Raw genomic sequence first — 26724 nt, 5'->3', positions numbered from 1 at the left:
ATGGCAGTGCTCAGAGAGCTCAGGCAGTGACAAAGTCATGGTGTGCCTCGTTCATCGTACATCGTAGCTCGTACATCGTAGCTCGTACATGGTGCTCGTACAGCGTACATCGTCGCTCGTAGCGGCCAGAGAGCTCAGGCAGTGACAGATTCGCAGGCAGCAGCGATCAGGGTGCCCAGAGCGCTGAGGAAGAGACAAAGCCGCTTCTTGGCAATTCTCGTAGTGCACAGAGAGGTGAGGCACTGACAGAGTCGCGGTGTGGCAGCGATCGCAGTGCTCAGAGAGCTCAGGCAGTGACAAAGTCATGGTGTGCCTCGTACATCGTAGCTCGTACATCGTAGCTCCTACATCGTGCTCGTACATCGTGCTCGTACATCGTACATCGTCGCTCGTAGCGGCCAGAGAGCTCAGGCAGTGACAGATTCTCAGGCGGCAGCGATCAGGGTGCCCAGAGCGCTGAGGAAGCGACAAAGTAGCTTCTTGGCAATTCTCGTAATTCCCAGAGATGTCAGGCAGTGATAGAGCCGCGGTGTGGCACCGATGGCAGTGCTCAGAGAGCTCAGGCAGTGACAATGTCATGGTGTGCCTCGTTCATCGTACATCGTAGCTCCTACATCGTGCTCGTACATGGTGCTCGTACATCGTACATCGTCGCTTGTAGCGGCAAGAGAGCTCAGGCAGTGACAGATTCGCAGGGGGCAGCGATCAGGGTGCCCAGAGCGCTGAGGAAGCGACAAAGCCGCTTCTTGGCAATTCTCGTAGTGCACAGAGAGGTGAGGCACTGACAGAGCCGCGGTGTGGCACCGATCGCAGTGCTCAGAGAGCTCAGGCAGTGACGCTGTCACTAGGCGGCACCCCCGCCGCTTCGAGTCTTCCGAGCCGCCTCCTTCGCTCCGCCTCCTCCTGCGCCGGGAGCAGGGCATTGCTTAAGTAAGGGACGCTGGGGGAGAACCCCATTACCAGCGGCCCCCGGGGAAGCGGCAGGATTCTCAGAGGCCAGAGCACGGTAAGTCAGGAGCGCGGAGCGGGGGCAGCGCAGTGTCCAGAGAGCTCAGGCTGGGACAAAGTCACGTTGTGGCACCGATCGCAGTGTCCAGAGAGCCCGAGCAGCGACAAAGCCACACGGTGGCTGACAGAGTCAGGCTGTGCCACCGATCAGTTTGCATAGAGAGCTCGAGCTAGTGCCACAGTCATCGTGTGCCACCGATCACTGTGCCCAGACAGGTCGACAGACGACAGAGCTACCGGGTGGCACAGATCGCAGTGCCCAGACAGCACGACAGGTGACAGAGGCAGGGTATTGCAGCGATCGTAGTTCCCAGAGAGCTCGACAGGTGACAGACACGGCGTGGCAATGATCGTAATGCACAGAGAGCTCAGGCCGTGGCACATTCTCTGGCAGCGATCGCAGTGCTCAGAGCTCAGGCACTGAAAGGTTCTCTGCCGGCAGCGATCGCAGTGCCCGGAGGGCGGGAGCAGCGACAGAGGCACGGTGTAGCACTGACCGGAGTGCCCAGAGAGCTGAGGCAGTGACAGAACCATCGTGTGGCACCGACCGCAGTGCCCGGAGAGCTCAGGCAGTGACAAAGTCATGGTGTGCCTCGTACATCGTAGCTCGTACATCGTAGCTCCTACATCGTGCTCGTACATCGTGCTCGTACATCGTACATCGTCGCTCGTAGCGGCAAGAGAGCTCAGGCAGTGACAGATTCTCAGGCGGCAGCGATCAGGGTGCCCAGAGCGCTGAGGAAGCGACGAAGTCGCTTCTTGGCAATTGTCGTAATTCCCAGAGATGTCAGGCAGTGATAGAGCCGCGGTGTGGCACCGATGGCAGTGCTCAGAGAGCTCAGGCAGTGACAAAGTCATGGTGTGCCTCGTTCATCGTACATCGTAGCTCGTACATCGTAGCTCCTACATCGTGCTCGTACATCGTACATCGGCGCTCGTAGCGGCCAGAGAGCTCAGGCAGTGCAGATTCGCAGGCGGCAGCGATCAGGGTGCCCAGAGCGCTGAGGAAGCGACAAAGCCGCTTTTTGGCAATTCTCGTAGTGCCCAGAGAGGTGAGGCACTGACAGAGCCGCGGTGTGGCACCGATCGCAGTGCTCAGAGAGCTCAGGCAGGGACACAGTCTGAAGCGGTACCGATGGCAGTGCTCAGAGAGCTCAGGCAGTGACGCTGTCACTGGGCGGCACCCCCGCCGCTTCGAGTCTTCCGAGCCGCCTCCTTCGCTCCGCCTCCTCCTGCGCCGGGAGCGGGGCATTGCTTAGGTTAGGGGCGCTGGGGGAGAACCCCAATCCCAGCGGCCCCCGAGGAAGCGGCAGGATTCTCAGAGGCCAGAGCACGGTAAGTCAGGAGGGCGGAGCGGGGGCAGCTGGACGGGGCCGCGCTGCTGCACCGAAACCGAAACCACGGTGGAGACCCCGCGAGCGAGAGACTGAGAAGTGGGGGTGACGGGTTCCTAGGGGAGATGGCCCGGCGTCGGTGTATCGCCCCCTCCCATCCCGGACCATCGTGGAGGGTCTCCTGGGCACGGGAAGGGGAAGTGCTGGGCGATGGCGCGGTGCGTAGGAGAGGAGGCGGCCGCGGCGGCAGGAAGCCGCCGGGAGGAGAAGGGCGATATGGTAGATCGGCCTACAAGGAACTAGGCCAGAGCAGCCCCGCGTTAGGGCTTCCCGGCTTCTCGGCGAGTAAACGCTTTTGGCTGTGGCGAGGCCGCGCGGGGCTGAGCGGGAGCGCCCGGCAGCGCCTGTGGCGCCCGTCTCCGACAGCTATGGCCCGGTGCGGCGCCGCAGCCGAGACAGCCTTTCCCGATTCCCATATGGAATGCACACTTTTGTGACCTGAACCGACTGTTACACCTTTGCACGTGTACTGGCTACTGCACAGATTCTATCCTTTCCTCTGCTCCTGTGAAAACTTGTGTTGCATAACACCTTTGTTTCCCTTGTATTGGCTTCTCATCCCTTTCCCGCGGGATCCTTTCTGTAACCTGTTGACGATCTGACACATGTATTTTCTTTGCTATTTCCAAGAGGAAAAAAGAAAAAAAAATCATTTCTTAGTGAAAAGATGCATCAGCTGAAAAATCTGAGCAGAAGGGAAAGGTTTAGATGGAGTGGGTTATGACATTTACAGCAACAGATCTGAGATACCCTGTTTTGAAACATCATTGACAGAGGCAATATTTTTGTTATCAGCTATAGCAACCCTTGTATTTGTCTCCTGTTGATCATTTGGGAATACCAGCTTTGGCTTCTGTTCTTTATTCCTTTCCATTACTGACTGATAACTCAGTGCTCACTGAGTTTTGCTACTTGTAAAGATGCTATTTTTCTCCAGTTAAAGTTTGTAACACCTCTTAAGAACTTAGGTGCTGGAAGCATCATTAAACTACAAAGGCTACATGTTTTTTCATATTACTGTGCTAATGTGCTCATCGCTCCTCCTTAAACGGGGGGGGGAGGGGTCACATCATTACAGATTTGTAACTGCATCAGATCAGTTACAAATCGTTAGAACTGAGCAAAGCACTTTTGAACAGTGATTAGGAATATGACGTGATGACCTAATGTCCAGGTTATGATTCTTGTGAATTTATATGCCCTTTAGGCGTTAGAGGAGAGGACATAACCATGGTGTTAAGAAAAATGCCACAAACCCATTTAGCGCAGTTCTATCCTCTTCTAAAGAACACCAGTCATACTGGTGGACAGAAATTCCTCTCTTCTAGCAACTGGTATTCAAAATTTTTATAACACATGTTGGTACTTGGTAAATATGAACCCAACCGAATACAAATGTTCAGAATAGTATACAAGAAGAACTGCTTTAAAATTAATCAAGTATACAGATGACAGCTACTTCACAGAACATAAATTAATCACTAGAAGTATGCATAGCTTCTATAAGGGTTGGCTAAATTAAACTACAAAAGTTCTATTCTCTTAACCACAGATACATAATGCATAAATTGGTGTGTCCTAAGTATTGAAGATACATATCAATTACCCTGTATTTCAATAAGAAGCAGTAAGGTTGGAGTGAACCTGAGTCTTTGAGCTTCCATCCTTGCTTTTTTATAATTTGACCTTTCAAACTATCATAAGCCAATATCTCATGTTAAATAGAATAAGTAGTCTTTGCTTTAAAGCCTGGCTAGACATTGTTTTCCTGTGATATTTGTTCTATGAAAAATCCCCCAAAACTCTGGGTTTGAAATAAGTATTTAGATCAGAGAGCTTCTAGTCAGAGTACCTCATTACTTAATAAGAACACAAAAAAGAAGCAGTAGCATCTTACCATGCCCAAGGGGGAAGGTTCCCTCCCATCTAATAAGAAACTTCCTTCTTCTTGAATGTTACCCAGCTCACTTCAACAGACATTATGATTTTAGAAGTTATTACTTCTTTTGAATTTCCAAGACTTTTGAATTACTTATTTTGAATTTCCAAGACTACACATGTAGTGACTACATGTGGCTTGATTGGAAGGAACGGGTAATTAACATTGTAAATAGGAACAAGGTTCTGCATTTGTTGCAGTTTTGGGCCGAGATATTTTTTGCCAGGTTATATGGTATTGAATGCCAGTCCCAAGCTGTCAGTGGTATCAATGCAACTTTAGAGATTTGCCATTCAAAAATACACATCTACACACGCAAGTCTTATAACTAATACCTAGATGCTTAATTGCTGTTAGCATGGAAAAAAATAATATACATAAGTGACTTCAAACTTATTCTTGGAAGGGAGACCCAAATAAAGAAGCAAGATGTTAGTTTATGCCATGTTGGACTCTCATGATTGAATTTAGTCCCTTGTACATGTGACATCCACCCCATCTGCACAGAAGTCAGTACGACCCCGCCAGCAAATCCAGATAACCATCACCAGAAACTTCCAGGGGGATGAAAGCTCAGCTATGAAAGCAGCAATGGCACTGCTATGAGTAATTTGTTATCTATTTGATTGGCTGTAAAGGAATTTAAAAAACAAAACAAAAAAACCCAAACCAAACAACAAACAAACCCCACAAAAAACTAAAAACAACCACAGAAAAACCCCTACCACAACAAACAAAACAAGAACAATTTCCTCTAATCATTATTACGCATAGCAGGATTTACCTTCTTACTAAATGAATGCAGCCATGTCCTCAGGCCTGTGCTCATAATGCAGGCTAGCACTGCAGCAAAACAAAGCCTGCATCTTTTTGAAGTCTGTAAAGCCAAAGCAGAAAACTTGGAAGAGAGGATACTGCTCTGGGTGTAGGGAGGTTGTTCCCTATCTGTACTATGACAGCCCGTAGAGTCTCTATGTGTACTTTGAAAAGAAAGCTCTTGCTCTATCTCTTCTACAGGCACAATTCATTTATTTTTTTACAAAATTAACTTATTCTTCCCAGTTTTGGTTTGTCAGTATTGAACTCATCAGACCATTTCCAACTCAGCACTGAAATGTCTGTCTTCCCTCAGGTACCTACCTTCCACCCACACTAAGTCCTTAGATCCCAGGCTCCCCAAAGAGGCTGTGCTAATGAGGCAGTCAAAGTTAGGCTGCAGCTGATGTTCACAACAACATTAAGCAGTCTTTTCAATTAGAGATTGGATGATACAAGTGCACTGTAGTTTGCAGGAGTTAGCAGTCATTTGCTGATCTGGGAAAACTTTGTGAGTCCCTTTGTTATACAAGTTAGAGCTCTTAGTTACCCAAACGAGAGCCAATCTACTGTTGCTGATAGTGGCACTTAGAGGTGGTGCCTTTCTCCCAGCCCCCTCTATCTGTGTCTGTGTCGTAGTTACCCAAGATGAGTGGAAAATGAACAGCACTGCCAGTCTCTTGGACTTTGTCTTTTCTCAGCAAACTCTTTCTTTACCTGATGTAAGATGCTTAAGTTAAAAACTTAGTGGGGGGGGGGGGAAAAGCAGAGCTTGTTGGCTTGTACTAATGCTAGCAAAGCAGCTTGCTGGCATGTGCTGAAGGCAGGGGCTGTCTAGCCTGGGAAACATGTTAGGCAAGAGATTATCACAGCCTTATCAAAGATGCCAAATTATTCTGGCATCCACTTGTGTTTACCTACCTATTACTTACCTGTTACTTATCTGTTACTTACCCATTTCATAGGATACCCCAAACTCTTTTTGTCTTGATGCACTTAGGAGTTACTACAAGCCTTCATAATTTCTTTGTTCCTCTTCTTTTAATGAGCAGAGGAGAAGTTGCCATACATATTCCTTCCTAGCACTTGTCACTTTGAGTTCATGTGCAAATAAGTTTCCCATAGAAGCTGAGTCCTTTATTTCACCCTCCATTAGGTTGTTTGGTTTAAGCTTTAAGCAAACTCTTTAAAGCTAGGTTTGCAAAGATGCCTAAAAGGTAGCTTAGGGTTATGTAGGAATCTGGGCATGTGTTCAGGCAATTCAGAAAACAAGATACCTATCAGAATCATTAGGCACTACCTGCCTTTGGGACCGGCTCTTGGTTTTTCTGGGGTTTGGATTTTGCACATGTGAAGTGCAGGGACAGTACTGATCTACTGCATATTCTATGGATAAAAACTATTTATCCATACAGCACTTTGAGATCCTCAGGTGAAGAAATGATTTTGCATCAACTGAATATAACTGTAGTGAGTTGACAGGATAAATCTTTAGATTTGATTCTGTGAGAACCACAGCATTTTTGGCTTCCAGCTGAGCATTCATAAGGGTCATGAGAGTTTATGTTTCTGTCCCACTCCTTAAATGTACACTTATTTAGTGGAACAGCTAAATGCTTTCAATGACACTTCTTTTTCTTCACTTCTTTTTTCTCCTTAATACTGCAGGTCCAGAAGCACGAGGGTGCTTGATTTTGTTTTAATTGCTGAGCCACAAAGACTGCAGCCATGTCTCTGGAAGACATCCACATGAACACCAAGGATTTGTTTGAAAAAAAGCAACTAGATGCTGGAGGATTTGGAACAATTTATTTATGCTTTCACAAGAAACATGGATATGTAGCATTAAAAAAAGTGTATACAGGACCACAGCGCACTGAGTAAGTTACAGATCTCAGTTCTGATTTTCACTTCAGTTAGTCTAAGTCCTCTAAAATCAATTAAGATAAATCTAAAGGGAGTGTAATAATTTCAGGTCTTTGGCTTCTGGAGATACTTTTTGTGGGGAAAAGAAAACAATACTAACAGCTGTCCTGCAAATTTTCTTCTTTTTTCCCTCTTGAGACAACTTTTTTAGCTTAACTCATCCTTGCAGTGAAGTTCCTGGTCTTTGTTACAAGGCGAGCACTATCATGAATTGTTAAAAGTCATGAGAACTCTTGCACACTTACGGAAATGCAGGAACCCAGTAGCCACACGATATTTTCAAACTTACAGATATGTTTTCAATGAAATTATCCAACAGTAGATGTCCCCTAGGAACTAAACGCACATAAATTATCAGCAGGACTCCAACCTCATGTGTGTTAATACCATGAATCTAACCCGCTCTCCCTTGAGAAAGAGGAGTGAGCCAAGCCCACGGATTTAATTCAAAGATTGAATTAGCTGTTGATTTCAGTGGATTCAGGTCACATTGCAGCTCTACTACCTCACAGCCATAACAATCCTAAAACTCTCCCATGAGTCATCCACTAAAGAGAGACAAAATTCCATGTTTTTTCTACTTTGTGTTATGATAAATAAATTAACTGAGTTTTTATTTTGCTGATAGAAAGCAGATTAAGAGATTCTAGAAGTTTGCAGCCTGCAATGACAGTTTGGGATGACTACAGTTAAAATGGACAAGTCTGACAAGTGTATTTTTGGGTTTGTGTTTTTATTTTTTCATTACACAGGCTCATAATTTTGTTATTTCTTAAAATATTGAACCATAAGGCTTTAGCAGATTTTTAAACTGAGCCTAATGCAAACAAAACAACTGGTTTCTTCTCTAGTAACACAGAAGAACACAGATGGAGAAAGCAGTTTCCTTTTAAGTCAGAGGGTAGGAAAGCATTAGCAAGCAGTATAGTTTCAAGATTTTCTTACATCTTTCCGTCTGATGACTAGAACGGGAACAATAATAAAAATACCACCCCTTCTATTCATTATGTAATGGATACTATCCATTTCTAAGACCTTTAGTGAGCTCCCAGCTATGTACCTTTGATTATTGATGGGTTGTACTGAGGCCAAGGTAATTGTTAAACCAGTAATTGTTAGCAAATGCTGTCATCATTTAGCATGTGTGTGGCTCCCTTGTAAGAAATCAGTTTTGAACTTGAAGGCCTTTGGAAACAAGACCTCTGTACGTTTCTTGTACTAGAAGTAGTGGAGTGGATGTGGATCTTGATCCTTCTTGTTCCAAGGCTCGTTCAGCTCTGCCCAGCTCTCACCCCAGTTTAAATATTTGCACATCTACAGCTACCTACAAGAAGAATGCTTATGCAGTTTCTTAAAAGCAGGCCTTAAAATCAGACTGAGCAGACAGTCTCTGTGTAAGGCATTTGAGCAAAATCTTAGAGAATATAACCTGGCATGAACAAATCTGTATCAATTCAAAAGCAGGTGAAGGTATGGTTAATCTTGCAGGGGTTGTGGGGATGTTGACATTTTTGACCATGGTTTTCATCATGAATCAGTGTGATTTTCATCCCTTCTCTCTTTCTAGGCTGGCTTCGTTCTTTCATCCCTTCGTTCTTTCTACACTTAAATTCAGTGTAATTTCTGTTTTACAGGTACAATGTTTCCCTTCTTGAAGAAGGCAGGATTATGCGCAGACTGCAGCATGACCGTGTGGTAAAGCTACTCGGCGTCATTTTGGAAGACGGAAACTACTCGCTTGTGATGGAGTATGTGGACCGGGGGAACATGATGAAAGTACTACAGAATGTGAGCAGTCAATTACTTCATCCCTTAGGGTTGGTGAGCTGCTTGAAAGAGACAGGATGTTACTACCATATCCAGAGAACGGAGTCTTTAATTTATTACTCTTCTTTTTGTATTAAAAAGACAGTGGCAACACTGCCTTCTCTAGAGACAGCAGACAATGACAGTGGCTTTCTTGTGCATCGCAGAGGAGCAGACCAATTACAGATTAAAAAGTTCTAGAAGGGCTGTAGAGATAAGTGGAGAATTTGCTAAATATGTAGCAAGTATTTGTAAATATGGAGTGACTCTAGAGTTATTTTAATGCCAAAATGTCAATCCAAGAAGGACCGTAGAACCCTAGAATATCCCTAGTTGGAAGGGACCTTGAAAGATCATCAAGTCCAGCTTGCACAGGACAACACCAAAAATCACAACCACCCTCTGGATAAAGAATCTTCCCCTAATATCCAACCTAAACCTCACTTAACCCAGCTTCGTGCCATTCTGACAGACCCTATCACTGACCACCAGAGAGAAGAGATCAGTGCCAGTCCCTCCACTTCCCATCATGAGGAAGCTGTAGACCACGATGAGGTATCCCCTCAGTCTCCTCCAGGCGGAACTGACCAAGTGACCTCAGCCTTTCCTCATATGCCTCCCCCCGAGATTTTTCACCATCTTTGTGCCTTCCTTTGGAGACTCTCTTATGGCTTTACATCCTTCTTAAATTGTGGCCAAAACTGCACACAGTATTCAAGGTCAGACCATACCAGTGTGGAGCAAAGTGTGACAATCACCTCCCTCAACCCACTGGTGATTCAGGTTTTTCTTATCATAGCTTAAGCAGAGATACCCTTGGGACTGAGGAACTTTTTTTAAAGACGGAGTTTTAATTTGATTGTTGTAGTTGAATTTTTTAATAGATGGCACTTCTTGTTCTTTCTTTTAGCTCTCAGTACCTTTGTCCGTGAGAGGGCGTTTCGTGCTGGAAATCACAGAGGGGATGCTTTATCTGCATGAGCAAGGCTTTGTACACAAAGACCTAAAACCAGAAAACATCCTTGTGGACAGAGACTTCCACATTAAGGTATTTGTTAGAGTGTGAATAGAGAAGGTTGGTGATTTGGGTTGAAGAACCCACCACAGCTATGCTGGTTAGAGTTCCTAACTTGGTGGAATTGGTAGATGAATGCCTTTGTAGTTTAGTGAGCTATCACTGAGAGAGTGTTCCCTGAATTGCTGAATTATGGTGGCCTATACAACCTCTGAGTCTGAGATTTGCACAGTATTCCTCCAACTGTGAAAAAAAAATCACTGAGGGCATTAAAAAACAATGTTGAGAATTAACAAGCTATAAATAACATAACAATTAAAGGAAAAATATTAATATGGCATTTGAAACAGAATAGAATGTTTTATGTATGATGTCTTTTGTCTTTTATTGCTGCAATTTCTCCTCCTGCCTTCACTTCCTTTTTTTATTCCTTTCTTTCTTTTGTCTGTTATCTTCTCCTCTTTTGTATACCTCTTTTCCCTTAGTCATCATTTTAAAATGCCATCCAGGAGCTACAAAAAACCCCATCAGGACACTACTTCAAAGAATGGTTTATAAGCCTATTCCAAAGCCCTTCTATTAACTTTAGTGGGGTTTTGGATCAAGACACATAAATATAGAGGCTACTGTGGAATAACCTGAGGGGAATTTGCAGCAGTCCTCATCAAATATCCTGTCTCTGGTCAAGGTGAGTTGTTGAAATAATGACCCCATTACAGTTTGAAACTATAGAATAAATTTCTGTGAAGAGAACTCTGCCATTTTCTATTTCTCAAAAATAAATTAGTGAGAAGTTCTTCGAAAAGGTTAATATAGTAAGTGCAGTAAGAATTACAAATTTTTTTCTTTTCCAAAAATAAAAACCTCATCATGATCTGCTTTAATTGTAAATTTTATGGGGAGTTGGGTTTCAGCTCGCTTATATGGACAGGACCAAACTAGGCTATCATCACATTTCATGACAACGGGATCAAATTCAGAATCAGATAAGACTTCCTTAAGCAGCTTGATCAAAAGTATAATTTAAGGCAGCTGTTGTACAGTATATCTGCTTGAATGTGTCTAACATTGTCAATAATTAGAAAGGAAAATAGTTGTTCCAGGAAATTGTAAATGTAGAAAGATTTGTATCATACTCTTCTCTATCACTAGACCTCCTCTCACTTGTAGACATGAACCTGGACTCCTACTTCCTTAGCAGAATGTTGCCTTGATTTTCCTCTGAATACACAACCTCTAAACGTAGCCTGAGGCTTCAGAAATTCAAGAGGAACAATAAGCTAGCTAGAGGCAACAAGAGAGAAAAGTGAGTTAGAAGCGAGGCAAGGTGTCATCTCACTTTTATCTGAAGTAATTGAGTTACACGACTCTGACAGCAGCCTATGGCCAAGAGAGACAGGCCCATTTCCTTTCAGCTTTCCCCTCCTGTTGACCTCCTGTTCCTTTGTGTTAGCACTGGTGCTAATGTGAACAGCCTGTCTTGATTTAGGAAGCCAAACCAGCAGATTACCATTTACCTTGTTGGCAGTGCTGTCCTTCTGCTGGGGAGCACTTGGTTCAGCAAGCTGCTTAACTGCCTTGCACTGGGTCTTCCCAGGTAAGTGTCAGTGCTGGAACAAGAGGAGCAGAGGGAACACATAATAGGATACGGTGGGAGAGGAGGGAAAGATTACTTTCTTCATCACCAGTCATTAGTCTAGTTGCAAAACTGCACCCTAAAGTCTCAATAACATCCCATTGTCAAGCACACAGTACCCAGGTATCTCTGCTTTAACCTATTCCATGCTATTCTTTTCCATGTCTGTCATACATATTATACCATTTTAGATCCTCTTCTTTCCCTTTTCTGAAGGAAGATCTAAGGTGGTTGAGTTACATGGAATCTGAATGGAAAGGGCAGTGAGCGAGGAGGCATATCTGCCCATCTCATAGATTGATTCTAAGGTTTGAATCTTAGATTCTTCTCCTATGAATCTTCTGTTCTCCCCTGAGCACTGCAAGCAGACCTTAAATATGATTGCCAATATGAATGAAACCAAATTTCTTCTATTCTCACATTGTGCAAGAGTTCCACAATTAATAAAAAAAGTTCAGCCTAATGGCTCCCAATTGGCAGTGATACTTTATTTAGAACAAAAACCAAACCAAACAAAGAAAAACAAGAAAAAACCAAAATAATTTGTTTTCCTTTCTTAAGTTGTATTTTGTTCACTATTTAGTTTTTAGATAAGTTATTAGATTTGTATTAAGACTTGATAAAATTGAGCACTGAATGCAATACTTGTTTATCTCCTCTTCATTACAGCACTAGTTCTGACGTGTCTCGTTTTTCAGATTGCAGATCTCGGTGTTGCCTCCTTTAAGAGCTGGAGTAGGCTGACCCAAGAAGAAACTGTCCGACAGAGGCAAATGAAGAACACTTACCAGAACAATGCTGGGACCCTTTTCTATATGGCCCCAGAGCATTTACGCAGTGTAAATGCTAAACCAGTGGAGAAATCAGATGTTTACAGTTTTGGCATTGTGATCTGGGCAATTTTTGCTAACAAAGAGCCATACGAAAGTACGTTACTTCCCAAAGGATGCTATCAGAAAAATAAGTTACAAATATTAAGCATTTGATGTTATAAAATTAAGATTAGTAGATTGCATTACCTCTGGCCTATAATTGCACTGGTTTGGCACCTCATGGCCAGTCAGAGGAATTAGTTGCATCATTCCTGACTTCTAAGCACGGACAAGAACATCTGAATGAAATGCAGCCATAAGCTGAATCTACTCACATCTACATGGTGTGGGCACAAACCAGACTTGGTGGCAGAAATTAGGCAAACCTCAGGTGGGCCAGGATGGAAACTTTAATTGACACTATTTCCTGAGGTAGACTAGTTACACATGGAATGAGAATGAATGGTGCTGATTTCTCATCATGCACCAATGGGCTTATGTAGAACAATAGAAGCCAACTGTGGAATTCCAGAGTAACATGTTTATAATTTTGAATGGATTTTTTTGCTATTTAAATGGCTAAATGTTGCCTGTGTAGCCATCTTTGTGTTCATATCTAATACAGAGCTGATGCACCTGAGAAGCAGGTTCTAGAGAGGTACTGTCACACTCACACTGCACATGTCTTACATATAAAAGTAAATCCATTAATCTTAAAATAAGTCTTTAATCCATGGAAGTCAGAGAAGTGGATTCAAATTCACTAATATAAAAAATTTGTAGCTGTAATCTGGACCTCTTTGAAATAATGTTTTACATACCCACAAACACACAGGGAGCCACTTCATTGTTTCTTTTACCTATGGAAAGGTAGCAAAACCCATGAGCAGAACCTGATAGGAAATTTTGTCTTTCAGATGGTATAAATGAAAACCAGATTTGCTTTGGCATCATGAATGGAAACAGACCAGACATAAAGGAGATCACTGATAAATGTCCAGTGGAAGTTATTGACTTAATGAAGCAGTGCTGGGATGAAGATTCAGAGAAACGTCCAACGTTTGCAGGTAAGGCATTACTTTAGGATTTGTATTTGTTTGAGTCCATTGATAGCTTATAATGCAAGAAAACAAACCTGAGTATTTTCCTCTTGAAATAAGGTGAGGTTTTTTTTGAAAACTGAAATAGCCATGCACATGTTCTGTAAAGCATGCTCTCTGTACTATGACCAAAAATGGGATCTGATCCAGCATTTGCAGGTTTGAGAAATCCTAGTAAGTGAATGGAGCTAATTAAGACACTTTATCCCTGATAATTTCTTTTCAGCATAGTATAATCTTATTGCTGAAATTTACATAAAACCAATATCAAGGAATATAGTATATCTTGACCATGACTGAGAAAATATCCTATTCAAAATACTCTAGATTCAAAAACTGTCCTGGTTATCCTTCCATAAGCAATGTGACTGACTTTGATAGCTAATCATCCTTTCATATGGTCAGATGGCAAAACACTTCCAATCAGTAGAAGTATTGGCTGAATGGTCTGGGAAGGAGACTAAGAGCAAATAAGTAAAAATTCTGTATCTCATTGTCTCTTCTTTCTGCTTCAATACATAGTGCCAAAAAAAACCACCAACCAAAAAATCCCTAAAAAAACCCAACAACCCAGAAAACCCCAAAACAACAAAAAGAGGGAAAAAAAAAAGCCCAACCCACAAAAAAGACCCCAACAAATAACGGGAAACTGAGGTTTGTATTTAGACAGGAGCACCAACTGCTTTGTATACAGCAGGTATGTACTTAAATACTCACAGGAAATGTGTATCCCATGAGGAACCCACCTACTATCTCCATATTAAACATACATAATCTACTGCTAGTAGATTAAGTTTATACTTGAATTGGATCTTAGCTTCTAATTTTCCCATATGCAAGTCAAGGAAAGTTGCTCTCAACTACTGATCACAGACAGATTTCACCCTAAAAAGCAATACAACAACAACAACAAATCCCTAGAAGTCATCCTGTTCTTGTTACTGTTTGAGACTAAATGTACCATGTGAACAAATTACAAATGTATGTATACCTTTCTTGTTTCTGACATCGTAGAAGTCTTCATTCTTTATTCCTTTTCCATCAAGACTGTTAACAGTACAAGTCACTTTTACTTTCCTTTGAAAACTGTTTTCACTTAGTTCTTTTATTTTTGCAGAAATCAGTGAAAGATACAAGCCATTTTACTATGAATATCTAGGAAAAAATATTGAAGAAGATCTGAAGAATTTAAAAGTGAGTAGCTTTCTAAGCATTTTAAGGTTCCCCACGTTGCTTCTTCCCAGCCCCAATTATGGCCAGATTCTGCCACTTCAACACTGATCATGCTTGACTGATATGATTTCCTGCTGTGATAAAATGGCTGGATTTGTGAATGACAGCAGAGCAGTGCATGTCATTTATCTCAACCTTCAGATGGTTTTCAACACTCTCTCCCAAACTACTCTTGTCTTCAAGTTCAGATGTTGCTGTCTGGATGAGCAGATGAAAACAGGTTGGATGGTGAGTCCCAGAGTGGAGCAGTTGATGGGTCCTACTTCACCAGGCCAAAAGCAGCTGCAGGAGTGCAGTGGGCTGGAACCTGACCTGGTTTACTCCTCTGTCAGTGACCTGACAGAAGCGATGAACACCAAACTAGAAGGACTAGTCAATACAGACACAAGGATAAGGCTGATAGCTGCAGGCTGGAGGAATGTGGTGACAGCAACCTTGTGAAATTCAGAAAGCACAAGAGGAATGTGTTGCACCTGGGATTAAATACCCCTGGCTTCAGTGCCAGCCAGGGGCTGCTCAGCCAGGGAGCAGCACTGCCAAGAAGAACCTCAGGGTGGTGAAGAGCAGCGACCAGCCACAGCCTGCCTGGCACCAGCAGTGTCACAGGCAGCAGATCTGCTCAGATCTTGTTAGTCCTAACAGGAGATGGGACTACTTCAGCCCAGACATGTAATGGCTTTGGAGGACAAAGCAACCTGCCCCTATGTGTGAGGAGTTTGAGAAGATAGAGCCAAGCTCTTCACAGCAGCGCATTGTGTGAGGACTAGAAAAAAAAAGACAAATACAGAAACAAGTGGGTGTAAAAGTGAAATGAAAAAACCCAAAACTTTTCCCTCTGAGGAGAGCAGAGCAGTGGCACAAGTTACCTAAAGAGGTTGTCCAGTCACCCTCATTGGAGGTTTTTAAACCTGACTGCACAAAGCTCTGAGCTACCAACTCTGATCCCATAAGTGACCCTGTTTTGAGCAGGAGGTGGGCCCAATGTCTCTTTCCACCTGAGGGGCACACTGATTCTATGATGATATTTTGCAAAAGCTCCTCATATATCCACTAGGTCTCACTCATGAAATAAAATGTTATTCCTATCAATTCAAAAGTGGCAGAATCTGATTTAAAGTAACTTCATAAAATTCCTGGTAACTTTTGCCCTGCTTTCAGGCAGTGTCTAATGAGTCTCAGCCTGCTTGAGGGTCAGGAAGCTATTCCATGGTAATATTAATAGGTAAAAGTTAAATTCAGATAGTTTTCCTGAGGGTGCAAGTTGTTTTTTTCTTACTTTTCTGGCTGTAAGTTTAAAAACTGTGATTAAAAGAATAATTTCCTGACTGAAAACAAGAGAATCAGAACTTCTTGAACAATTGGGCTGATAATGGAACCTTTTTATCACAGATATTATGAATTTAAGCACTTGACTATATAGACTTCACTCACAGACAATACAGACAGTATTCTTAACTAAGGAAAAAAAAAAACCAAAACAAACTTCCTTGTGAAACCATTCTTTCACATTTTTTTAAGTGCTTCCTTCTCACCAAGTCTTCAATTGTGGAAATGAAAATTACTCATTTCATGTGCTGTTTAGGAAGCACCGGTAACTGTTCAAAAAAACAACAGAGTTTTACAAAATGAAACTGATGAAACAGATTTCTTGGACTGATTTGATCAAACTCCCAATATGAACTGTATATATGTCTAATTTGTGATAGCAGCTCCAAATCAGGACCATGGCAAATTTTACTACATGCATTAGCTCTCTGCATGTATCTTTTGTCCCTCATATCATAGGGACAAAATGACTATTTAGGAAATAGGCTGTGAGTTTATTACTTTCTCAGGAAGGAAAACATCCATTATAATCAGAGCACAGATTGCAAAGAGTGGATCCAGGGCAAGTCACTATGTGAATTACTAGTACAGCTTTAGTAGCAACATGGCTCAGAGAGTTTGGGCATAGCCTCCCTTCTGCCTGCCCAGCAATCATGGAAGCCTCCTAACTAAAAGGATCACTGTATCACAGAATGGTTGAAGTTGAAAGGGATCAGAAGTCATTTGCTTCAACCTCCCTGTTCAAACAATTCCATTACTCAAGTAAAATCTAAGGACCAATGGTTGTAATGTGTGTTAGAATGTTACCTTTTGCTATTGAAGGGAAGTAGATTTTTTGGGAAGAGATAGGTAGGAATTGTTGGGTTTTAATCTGTAAAAGTACTTGGGTTTAACTAGAAAAAAAAAAAAAACCAACATGAACACAAATGCTACTTTTGGAAATTATTTTGTGAGTAAGCAGCACTTGGGGAAGTTGAGAAAGAATTTTTCCAGGTTAATAAAAAATTACTTCCAGCAAAGCCTGAATAATGGGAGCATCAGAAGAGTAGAACAGGAGTAGATTTGGCCTTCATTCTAGTTAAGTGAGGATGAGGGTTATAGAAAGGAAATTGCACTGCTTCTTTCTGAAAATTTACCCTAAACTCCTCATTTCTAATAATCTTCATAAAAGTCAATGTGCCTTTACCTGAATGTTAATTATTTCTCACCTCTTCTTCCCTGTTGATGAATGAACTTATTAAATATAGATCCACAGAACAGGATGCATGTTTGCTACCTTTACCTCAGCAGCATCCCCTCACCGAGATTGCTTGCCAAAAGTCTGGCTATTAAATACAAGTCAGACAATCAAGAGCCACTCTGGATTAAGGTCACATTCATGTAGGCAAGGGTATTGTTTGGCCAACTCAGAGTATTATATACTGCAGTTATACTGCAGTCCTCCCTCCCTGCATTGAAGAAAAGATTTTGCCCACCTATAGCAAAGCAATGGGTATTTCCTGTCAGGCTGTGCTATCTGAAAGAGTATGGGATCTTTTCTCAGAGATTCACAGAATCTGTTCATCCAAGTCACTTCACAGTGAAGCTGTGCTGTTTCATACTCTACAGGTACACCCTTTGTTTAAGCTTTTGCCTATAATTTGATCATTTGTTTTTTCTCACATGCAGAAAATGTGGCCAGAGACAAATGAACTGCTGCATAGCATGGAATCCCTTCAAATAGATGCTGTACCAGAAGATACCAGCAATGGTCAAGCAGGTAAGTCACTAGCACATAATTATTCTGTGTATTTGCCAAAGATAAAGTTGTGTACAAAGCAACTTAAGGGTTATTAAGAGACTAAATTATTCAGCACCTCAGAAAGAATTGTAATCACTGAGATGTTTTTGTTCCCAGAAGTCACACTTAAAATTTCCATCTCCTTTTATACTCTTAGGCTTTCCTCTTCCATGCCAAAAATTTTGTTCAACATTAAACTTTTACAGTGGTCACCTTCAATAATTACTTTTCATACATGATCTTTCTTCTCATCTTTTTATTCGTGCCAACTGCTTGGTTTGTAGGCTTTAATTTCATTAAGACTTTTTTTTCCCCTCCATTCTTTCTTATGAATGCTCTGAATATGACCAAGATACATAATTGTAAAATATTCCTTTGTTTAGGACCTTGCTCTCTAAAGAATCTGAGGAACACTAGTAGATAGTTTTTTCTCTCTTTTCTCTTGTACCTTCATCAAATCTTGGAGGAGTTGCATGTTTTGTGATTTTATAGAGCTTGCTCTCTACTATGTGATAATATATCTAATATAATAGACTTGTGTAGTAATGTATCTGGAATTCTCTTACCAAGGTTTCTTAATGTCAAGGGACACAGGATCTTATTTGCAGCACTGATTTACAAGCAATAATAAAAAATCCAGTAAAGATAAAATTCTGCTGATTTATCTAAGACATGATTAAATTAGTAATGTTAAACTGTAACATGCAACCAATAAATCTTCCCCAAAGCTAGGTTTCCCACAACTCTTCCTCAGTAGGACTGATGGACTTAGGGCAGCCCCACTACTGTATTTTTAAGTGAGTGTAGTTACATTTCCTGCACAGAAAGAATTGTGTAAGACTGCTGCAGATTGCAGATGCTCTCGTGTTTTAAGTACAAAAGACTTTGTTGTGAAACTCCACTGCAGAAGATGCCATCTTGCCAGCCTGTCAGTCAAAGGCAGAGGTTTCTCTAGTCAATGGGCATCACTCAGACAGTGGTAGTGAAAGGCATCCCACAAGATCTGTTCATACATCTCAAGCTTGCCCTGGAGAGCAGATGCCATATAGTTTATGCTAATACTGAATTGCTAAGAGCTGTCACTTTGGATGGGGTTATTTCTGTGCTCTAGCAGTGGTAGCAAAACAAGCAGAGCAAGTCCGACTGAAGGTGTTCTAATATACAGCCATCCAAAGGAACTAGTTTTGGTCCTGCCTAATATGGGCTGAAATAATGTAACTTTGGGGGGGTGGGGGGGTTGGGGGTTGAGGAACCCAGTTCACTAGCATTATCTGAGCTAAATAGAAGCACATAGATACACTTTATTCAGTTTTACAGTGCTCTGTAAAGCTTCCAGCAATGTATGATATTTTCTAGAAAAGTATGAAGCTTTCAGAACTTTAAGACAGCATCTGTAGTCCTACCCTTAAAAAAATAATTACAAGTAGTGCCAAACAGATTTTTATGTTTCTTATTTAGTCTTGGAATGCTACAGCATCATAAAGATTATAACTCTAGCTCAGTTCTGAAGTAGAGCTTCCTTTGATACTGAGAATTACATTGAAAGGTATAGATGACACACACTATTTTATCTGGTAGACATTACTTGTAAAAATGTATTCTTTGGAAGAGTATTCATCACGAAATATCCAGACAGGACACTTTACATAATAATTTTAAAATAATATTTTAATGACTAATTATTTGTGCTGTATGAAATTACATCTGTTATTACAGTGACATTTTCCATCCTGTTACACCTCAGTTTTGCACTGATCAAACTCCAGTTAATGCTAGAGGAGACACACCAGTAAATCAGATCCTACAAAGGCCTCCAGGAATGTTTGTTTCAATGGTTGAAAACTTGATATCAACACAAGCAGAGTACAGTGAATTCTCACATTACTCAAGATAGTGAGATTTGAACACTGATAGCTTAAGCAAACTTGTACTTCCTAGATAAAAATCTGTTCTACTTGTCAGTAAAGGTGTGTTTTATTTTATAGAATGTATTATGCTGGAAGTAATGTTTTATTGAAACCTTTTAGATATACAATAATAATAATAAAGTAGGTTAATAGATCTTACTATCATTGCAACAAGTTAAATACTTGCAGCATTTGAATGTTTTCAAACATTTAATGTTCTTCCATTTCAGATCAGCCTAAATCTCTACACAGCTCTCAAGGTCCCATGACCAGTGAGGTCAACGAAGCCCTGTTTGCTGCCTTCACTGAGAACCAGCCCGTTGAGAGCTGTGATACCTCATTTGCACCTCCTGATAATCTGGAAAGAAAACTTCAGCACGAATACAACTACCATGCATTTGGGAGCCGGATGGATAAAGCAGTTCCACCTGTGGTACACAGCCGTGAAATGCTAGAGGAGGAAAGGAGACGGAGAGTTTCCCGCGATCCGTTTGCAAAGCCATCCCCTACTTCTCAACTGAGTAAGCTGTATCCAAGAGCTGAGAAAACAGGATCAAACACTAATCCGTATATCTGGCCAGCTGCAACAACACCAAAATGGGGAAATGTAGATATTTTTTACGGGCCCAATCCCAACAGTCATCCATCAGGAAACCCAGTAGATGCCTATGGATTAAGTTCAGTCAGTAACTTTATCCCAAGTAAACCTCCTGTGCTGGAATCTGGACAAAATGTGAAATCACAGACCAACGTCAACTGGAATTCAAAGAATTCAGACACAGATACAGGTGAGATTCCTTCTCCAACACCTATGTTTCTGAATATGTTTTCACCTATTTTTCCTCTATTTAGCTCATCGAACAACCTGCTTATTGCAGGCTGATCTGTAATATAGAAAGAGTGAATTTATTTCATTAAGTTCTCTTTGTTTATTCAAAGTTAAAACACTAGCTCTGACTTCATTATGCTGCTTTCAGTCAGGCTGCCAATTTCCAATGAACTATTTCTAAAGCATCAGTGTAACAGAAGAGCATGAGACCCAACAGCTGACTCTTCAGCTACCAGCCAAGGAAGAACAGATAGCAAGTGCTGCCAAAGCAGCTCCCAAAACCAGGAGCTGCTACTAGTCATTCTAGGAAAGCTGAGGAGACCTTTGACTCTCAAAACCGTCACATTCATACCATAGGTTCTGCTCGTGCAGAAACAACACTTGTAGCAACACTTCAGAAAATAGATGGGTATTTTTTACTTGCAGCAAGCTGAGAGACTCCTGAACTTAGGGAGCCAGCAAGGAGCTAAGGCTTGTATTTGGTTTCTCCAGGGAGCTCTGCCTGGTGCTGAGGGAGAGCTTCTGTTGGTGTTTGCTGGTAAGACATGGAGTAGAAAGGTATGAAGACAAAGAAGGAAGAGAATATGGGGCATTAACAAAACAAAAAAAGTTACAAAGTGGTAACTGGAGACCTACAAGATACAACTTTGAGGCACTAGAGACAACATGAGATGCCTGCTCCTACTCTTGAATATTTTTAGCATGGTATTATTTTCCAGGTCATCTCACATGAAAATGCCTAGCTTTTTACAAGCAGAATACCACAAAGATGTTATTCTGTTAAATTATTAATGCAGAGGCTGTGATTAGTTGTTTATGTGAGTTTATTTACTGAAATGAATCCAAGGGCTGTCATGTCAGAAGGCAGGCATTAAAATTTTCAACATCACTAATAAAGGAAAACCTTCTGTTTGAAAGGAACAAGGAAAACATTTATTATAGGAAGGTTGTGTGAAATAGTGTAGCAGATAACAGACTGAGGTGCATAAGAGCTGCATTTCAGTTCCTCATTGACTTGTTGGGTGGCTGTAATCCATCTGCTCTTGCTGCCTCAGTATGAGTTGCAGAGCTCATCTGTGAGCATCCAAAAACTCACACTAGGGAGTTTGGAATTTGCCAGTTTGAATACCTCATATGTGCAACTCAGTCTGAAACTGCAGTGTGCTGTGATCCCACACTTCCAGGTATTCCTACACCCACATGGGAGCCCATTGTCCTCACTGAGATCCAAGGATGGTTAAGGCTATTAGTAACTCAGCAAAACCTCAATAAGATCATTGCTTAAATTAGAGTTATTCAACAAGACACAATGCTGCTAATTAAAAAGCTTCTCATCTCTGTATTTAAGAGCACTGTATACTCACATTGTTACAAATATGGCAGTCATTGTTAAGTATATCTGCTTTTCTATTTACATAATGCTTTTGGCATTTCTTTGGTTTTTTTCTCTTTCTACAGGTTACAGGGATTCCACTTCTTTCACAAGGGGAACGTTTGCCTACCACCCTAGTGCACCCAGAGTAAGCCCAAGTAAGTGCCCTGGTAGCCAACAGGCCGTGCCTTGCATCCTAACCAGTAAAGCAAGAAACTTCAGAAACTTGAAATAATTCCTATTATTGCTTAATACCTCTAACCAGTTTTCAGTATCAGTAGGTAAAATTAATTCCTGTCTCTAGCAGGACCTAAACACACATTAAATATGTATTTCATAAATCAAGGACAACATATTCTTTAATGTAAGAACTTTAAAAATATGAGAGCATTGCAAGATCTCCTGTACACCTAAACTAGTCACTTTCCTAGATTAAACTTCAAGTTGCTGTCACTCTGCCCAGCTCTGGAACCACATGCACATTTGGGACACTTTGTCCTATCTTGCTCTGCATTTTAATATTAATTTCTAGCTACAGGCTTCATGCTGATCAGCCTTCATTGCGGGACAGGTCTCTACAGTTCTACTGGCTTGAACCCCTAAAATCATGTAATATCCTTCAGGAGTTATTAATATATGCTCCTTTAAGTTGTGTTGCTTGGGGCACTCTGAATTCTTTAATTAACCCTTTCAAAGGGTTGTCCAGTTTCTAAGTGGTCAACACTACAAAGAAAACTTGAAAGAGCTTTCTGTCTTCTTGACTCCGCACCCCTTAAATGATGACCCAAGCCTGAGAAGCTGCAAAGTGTAAAGGCTTGGGAAAGGAGATTTATAAGCATAGTAAGTTTTCCTGTTAATACTGTAATATTGACCAAGTATGTGTATACGTTTTCATATCTTATGCTAAATTCATTTTGTTGCCAGATAAGAACATAGCAAACATGAGGTTTCTTTATATTTTTAACTACAAATATGATGTGTTTCCTGAGTCCTCTGGCTCTTAAAAAAAAAAAAAACAAACCAAAAACCCAGAAATCATAATGTTATGAGTAGAAGTAATAATGTTATGAGACATGATAAAATGCATTCCTTTTTTGCAACTTCATCAATCTAATCATACATACATATAATATTTCTGACTTGCAGTCCCAGATTAGCATATATTAAGTATACTTAGTCAGATTTTCATACATAACTATAGATTTTTACACTTCACGTTGCAATTCAGTGTGTAACAAGAATGTAACCATGATTCCAGGTGATTAAATACAGAGCTTGGTGTATCATTTTAAGTATCTGTACTTCAATTTTAGACACAGGTTGTGAGATTCACCATTTAAGCTAGAGTTAGAATGTTTAGTGGATAATTATCAAAGCAGAGTTCAGACAACACTGTCAAGAAAAGTGAAATCACCTAAAATGAATAGTGACTTAGCTTCATGCTGCATGTGGAAATCAGACAACAGTAAACAAAAGACCAAATTATGTGTTTTACTAATCATATCTTATGAGCAGCATGAAACAATTTGCTGTAGTCTCACAGAACTCAGAAGTCATAACTGTAAACCTGTACTTACATTGATGAAAAGGAAAGCTGAGAGGCAGAAGTGAGGCTTTAAAATTTAAACAAAAAGAACATTCGAGTCAAGGCTGACCTCCTGAAGCTGTTAGGCAGCAGAAAGCAAGACTGCTACTATGCATTTCCTAGGCACAGAGAACATTATTTACAGTCTAGTAACTATCAGCTTGGTTGTGGCACTCTGTCGTAAAATAGACTGGGTTTTCACTAAAGTACACTCGTGTCACGCTGCAGAGTGAAAATGCGCTCAGAGCACAGTTGCCAGTAAATGGTTATTTCTACATCAAATGCAACGAATATCACTCCCCTTATTAGTGGAACTTTTTCCTCCTTATGTTACTTCTTGACATTTGAAACTTATGCTGTTGTTTGTAAATTTGTGTTAAAATTCCCTATACAGATGATTCAATCAAGTACAACATAAATAACAGCTCTGGAATTCAGATTGGATCCTACAATCACATGAAAATTGAAGAGCAGAATCCACGTGTCAGCACTTATTCTGTTTCTATGGAAGATATTGATACTCATTATGAAGAAGTATTTGGTAAGAGAAATATCTCCCTGGTTTTCATGTATTCACCCCATATAATTACCTGAGAATCATTTGGTTTGGAACGTATAAAACACTCACACTAGTAGACGCAAGGCTAGGATTGGAGATCCTCACCTGACTTCTAGTTTAAATCGTAGAATATCCTGAGTTGGAGTGGACCCGTGCAGATCATAGAGTCCAGTGCCTGACACGACACACGGAAAACTAAAAGTTAAACTGTGTAAGCAAGAGCCATGACAACTTTGTTCAGATAGAAGTGGGACAATTTTGAAATGTACTTTATTTTAATTGGTCAATACTGAATTAAACTATCTCTGTGTATTCCTAAGTAACATTTGTGTTTCAGAATATAAAACATATACAACTCTTTAAGAACTCTAGAAGGGTTTTTTTCAATCTTGCAGGTTTAAGTGACAACCTATGATAGCTTTAGGTCAAAGAGCAAATCCAGCAACTGACCTGTGAATACACATGTTCTGTCTGGACATTTTTTGCCTACCATCACTGGCTTATGCTGCCTCCATGAAATCCACTTCTGATTGCCTCACTAAGATTCGGTCTCTAGATATTACCAATAAATAGCTGGGGGAGGACAGGAGAGAGAGAGTGAAAGGAACAGAAGAACTGTTGAATGATGCAATTTTCTTACACTCTTCTTTTTGCAGACAATACTACTGTCCTGACAGAAAAGCATTTGAATCTAGTGAGAGAAAATCTGGCTAAGCAGTGGAAGCACTGTGCTCGGAAACTGGGTTTCGGTGATCCCGAGATTGATGAAATTGATCATGACTATGAACGAGATGGACTAAAAGAAAAAGTTTACCAAATGCTGCTCAAGTGGGTAATGAGGGAAGGTGCCAAAGGTGCTACAGTTGGAAAACTCGCCAAGGCCCTCGTTGGCTGTCAAAGACTGGATCTCCTTCGTAGTTTGATGAAAATCCAAGAAGAATAAGTTTACTGAGAACAGACTTTCTAGAGTTCTCCTTTTTGCACAGACTTTTTGGAATTATTTTTTTAACCAACCAGTTAATACCTGCAATAAATCAAAAAGTTCATGTCACAATATTTCATCTTCCAAAGGATAAAAAGAAAGCATCTTCCTTCCAAATAGAACAATTGCCCAAAGATAACAACAACAAAATGCAAGACAAATAACAATTCAAGGAGAATGCATTACACAAAATTTTTACATTCTAATCTTGAAACATGTTGGTAGTCTTGTTCAGTTCCAAAGATTGACCTATTGACCTATTGCTTGAAAAACTTGTATAGAAATCAAAATCAACCCTAGCATTTTACCAAAAGTGCCAATACTTATCATGCCAGTATTTGACTGGTCTAAGTCAATAATGTGTTTCAAATATTTTTATAATTTTTATTAAATATAGATTTATAGAATTATACAGAACAGCAGCATAAATAAAAGCAAAGCCTATTTCTGGCTTTAAAAGTCTGTAATTGATATTTTATAATGTTGCATTAGATTTTTACATTGTTTGGTAGAAAAGATTTTCCAGGGTAGAAGTCTCATCTGCTTTATGAAATAATGAAAAAATAAGTTAAATCAGTATGCAATCCAAATTAAAATCTCAGGAATACATGAGTTTTGGGAAGGGAAAGGTGCCTTATTACCTCTTGACTGAAGACCCATTCTCCTACCTGCTCTGAGGGCTCAGTGTCACTACATTCTGAATCTCTTCGGCTGCATTTACATTAGTACATTAAGTGTGCCTTGAAATGTTACTAGATGCTGAGGTAAAATGGGCATGCTGCAGCCGGCTGCCAGAATAGCACATTCTTTAATCCTCCAAAATGTTGTGCAAAAGTTGTTGTGTTTCACAGCACTCAGGTTGTTTCTGGGGAACACTGGAACAGCTCTATAGTTTAGGTGATGGTATCCCAGTGCCTGGAAATGTTCCTTGTCACTCTAACTTCCTAATATTGACATAATCTCAGTATGCAGTATCTATGAAAAAAGAATTACTTCAGGTTTTTTGTCCAAAGAATTATGCCAAACTCTTCTTTTGAGGGACAATGCCTCCTGTTCCATCAGATTTACAGATATTTCAAGCAGATGTTTTGGAGCAGGTAATTGTTTAAGCTGTACATAGAGCACTAGGTGTTCATAATTATTAATTTTAATTGTCAAAAAAAAAAGCTAAGTAACTTAAGTAACTTAATGGAGTGCAGTTAGAATGGATTTCTGCTCCTTGATACAGCACCCACCATTTCAGTGGAAGCAAAATGAAACTGTAATCAAAGCAAGCATCTTTAAACCTACTTAAAATTTATTGCATTGCCTTACAGTTTTGACTTAGCAACATGCTAAATTTTCTATAAACTCTTGAGTACAATATAATGATATGGTTTGTCTGTCTAATATAATAAGCATACACTTCCCAGAAAAAGAAAAATTATTCTTTAAACAAATAGAGCCAGCAGTTACTGTGTTAGTTCATTAAACAGATCCCTGAACAGATCACAAAGTCCATTTATGTTTTGTTAACGCCAGATGCACTGTATTGCTACATCAAATCCTCAGCCCCCCTTGGTTTTTAAAGTCTCCCATGTCTGCAGTCTTTATTTAAACAATATGCAATTTTTCAATCATAAGATCTTTGTCTTATTTGGTACACAGAATGAATGGTGATCATTTAATGGACCTACATTAAATGCTTCATTTGCTCTTT

The 26724-nt window shown here is 40.7% G+C and overlaps 1 protein-coding gene across 2 annotated transcripts; it reads left to right on the top strand.

Moving 5' to 3' along the window:
- Window positions 1-885: 885 nt before the first annotated feature.
- On the top strand, window positions 886-26724 carry RIPK1 (receptor interacting serine/threonine kinase 1). 2 transcript variants are annotated; one of them, XM_053956145.1, is made up of 12 exons: window positions 886-1006; window positions 6826-7037; window positions 8718-8871; window positions 9800-9937; window positions 12239-12467; window positions 13270-13419; window positions 14570-14646; window positions 17680-17770; window positions 19929-20486; window positions 21986-22057; window positions 23879-24025; window positions 24700-26724. In XM_053956145.1, exons 2-12 carry the CDS (start codon window positions 6886-6888, stop codon window positions 24984-24986), a joined length of 2055 nt encoding a protein of 684 aa, XP_053812120.1. In that variant the 5' UTR covers window positions 886-1006; window positions 6826-6885; the 3' UTR covers window positions 24987-26724. The 2 variants fall into 2 exon arrangements, with proteins under 2 accessions (XP_053812120.1, XP_053812111.1); XM_053956136.1 differs by lacking the exon at window positions 886-1006 and adding an exon at window positions 2247-2343.

This window comes from Vidua chalybeata, chromosome 1 (genome assembly GCF_026979565.1).
Source record: "Vidua chalybeata isolate OUT-0048 chromosome 1, bVidCha1 merged haplotype, whole genome shotgun sequence".
Lineage (NCBI taxonomy): Eukaryota > Metazoa > Chordata > Aves > Passeriformes > Viduidae > Vidua > Vidua chalybeata.
Note: the sequence above shows the minus strand (reverse complement) of the source record. Positions and strands in the feature narration are given on the sequence as shown.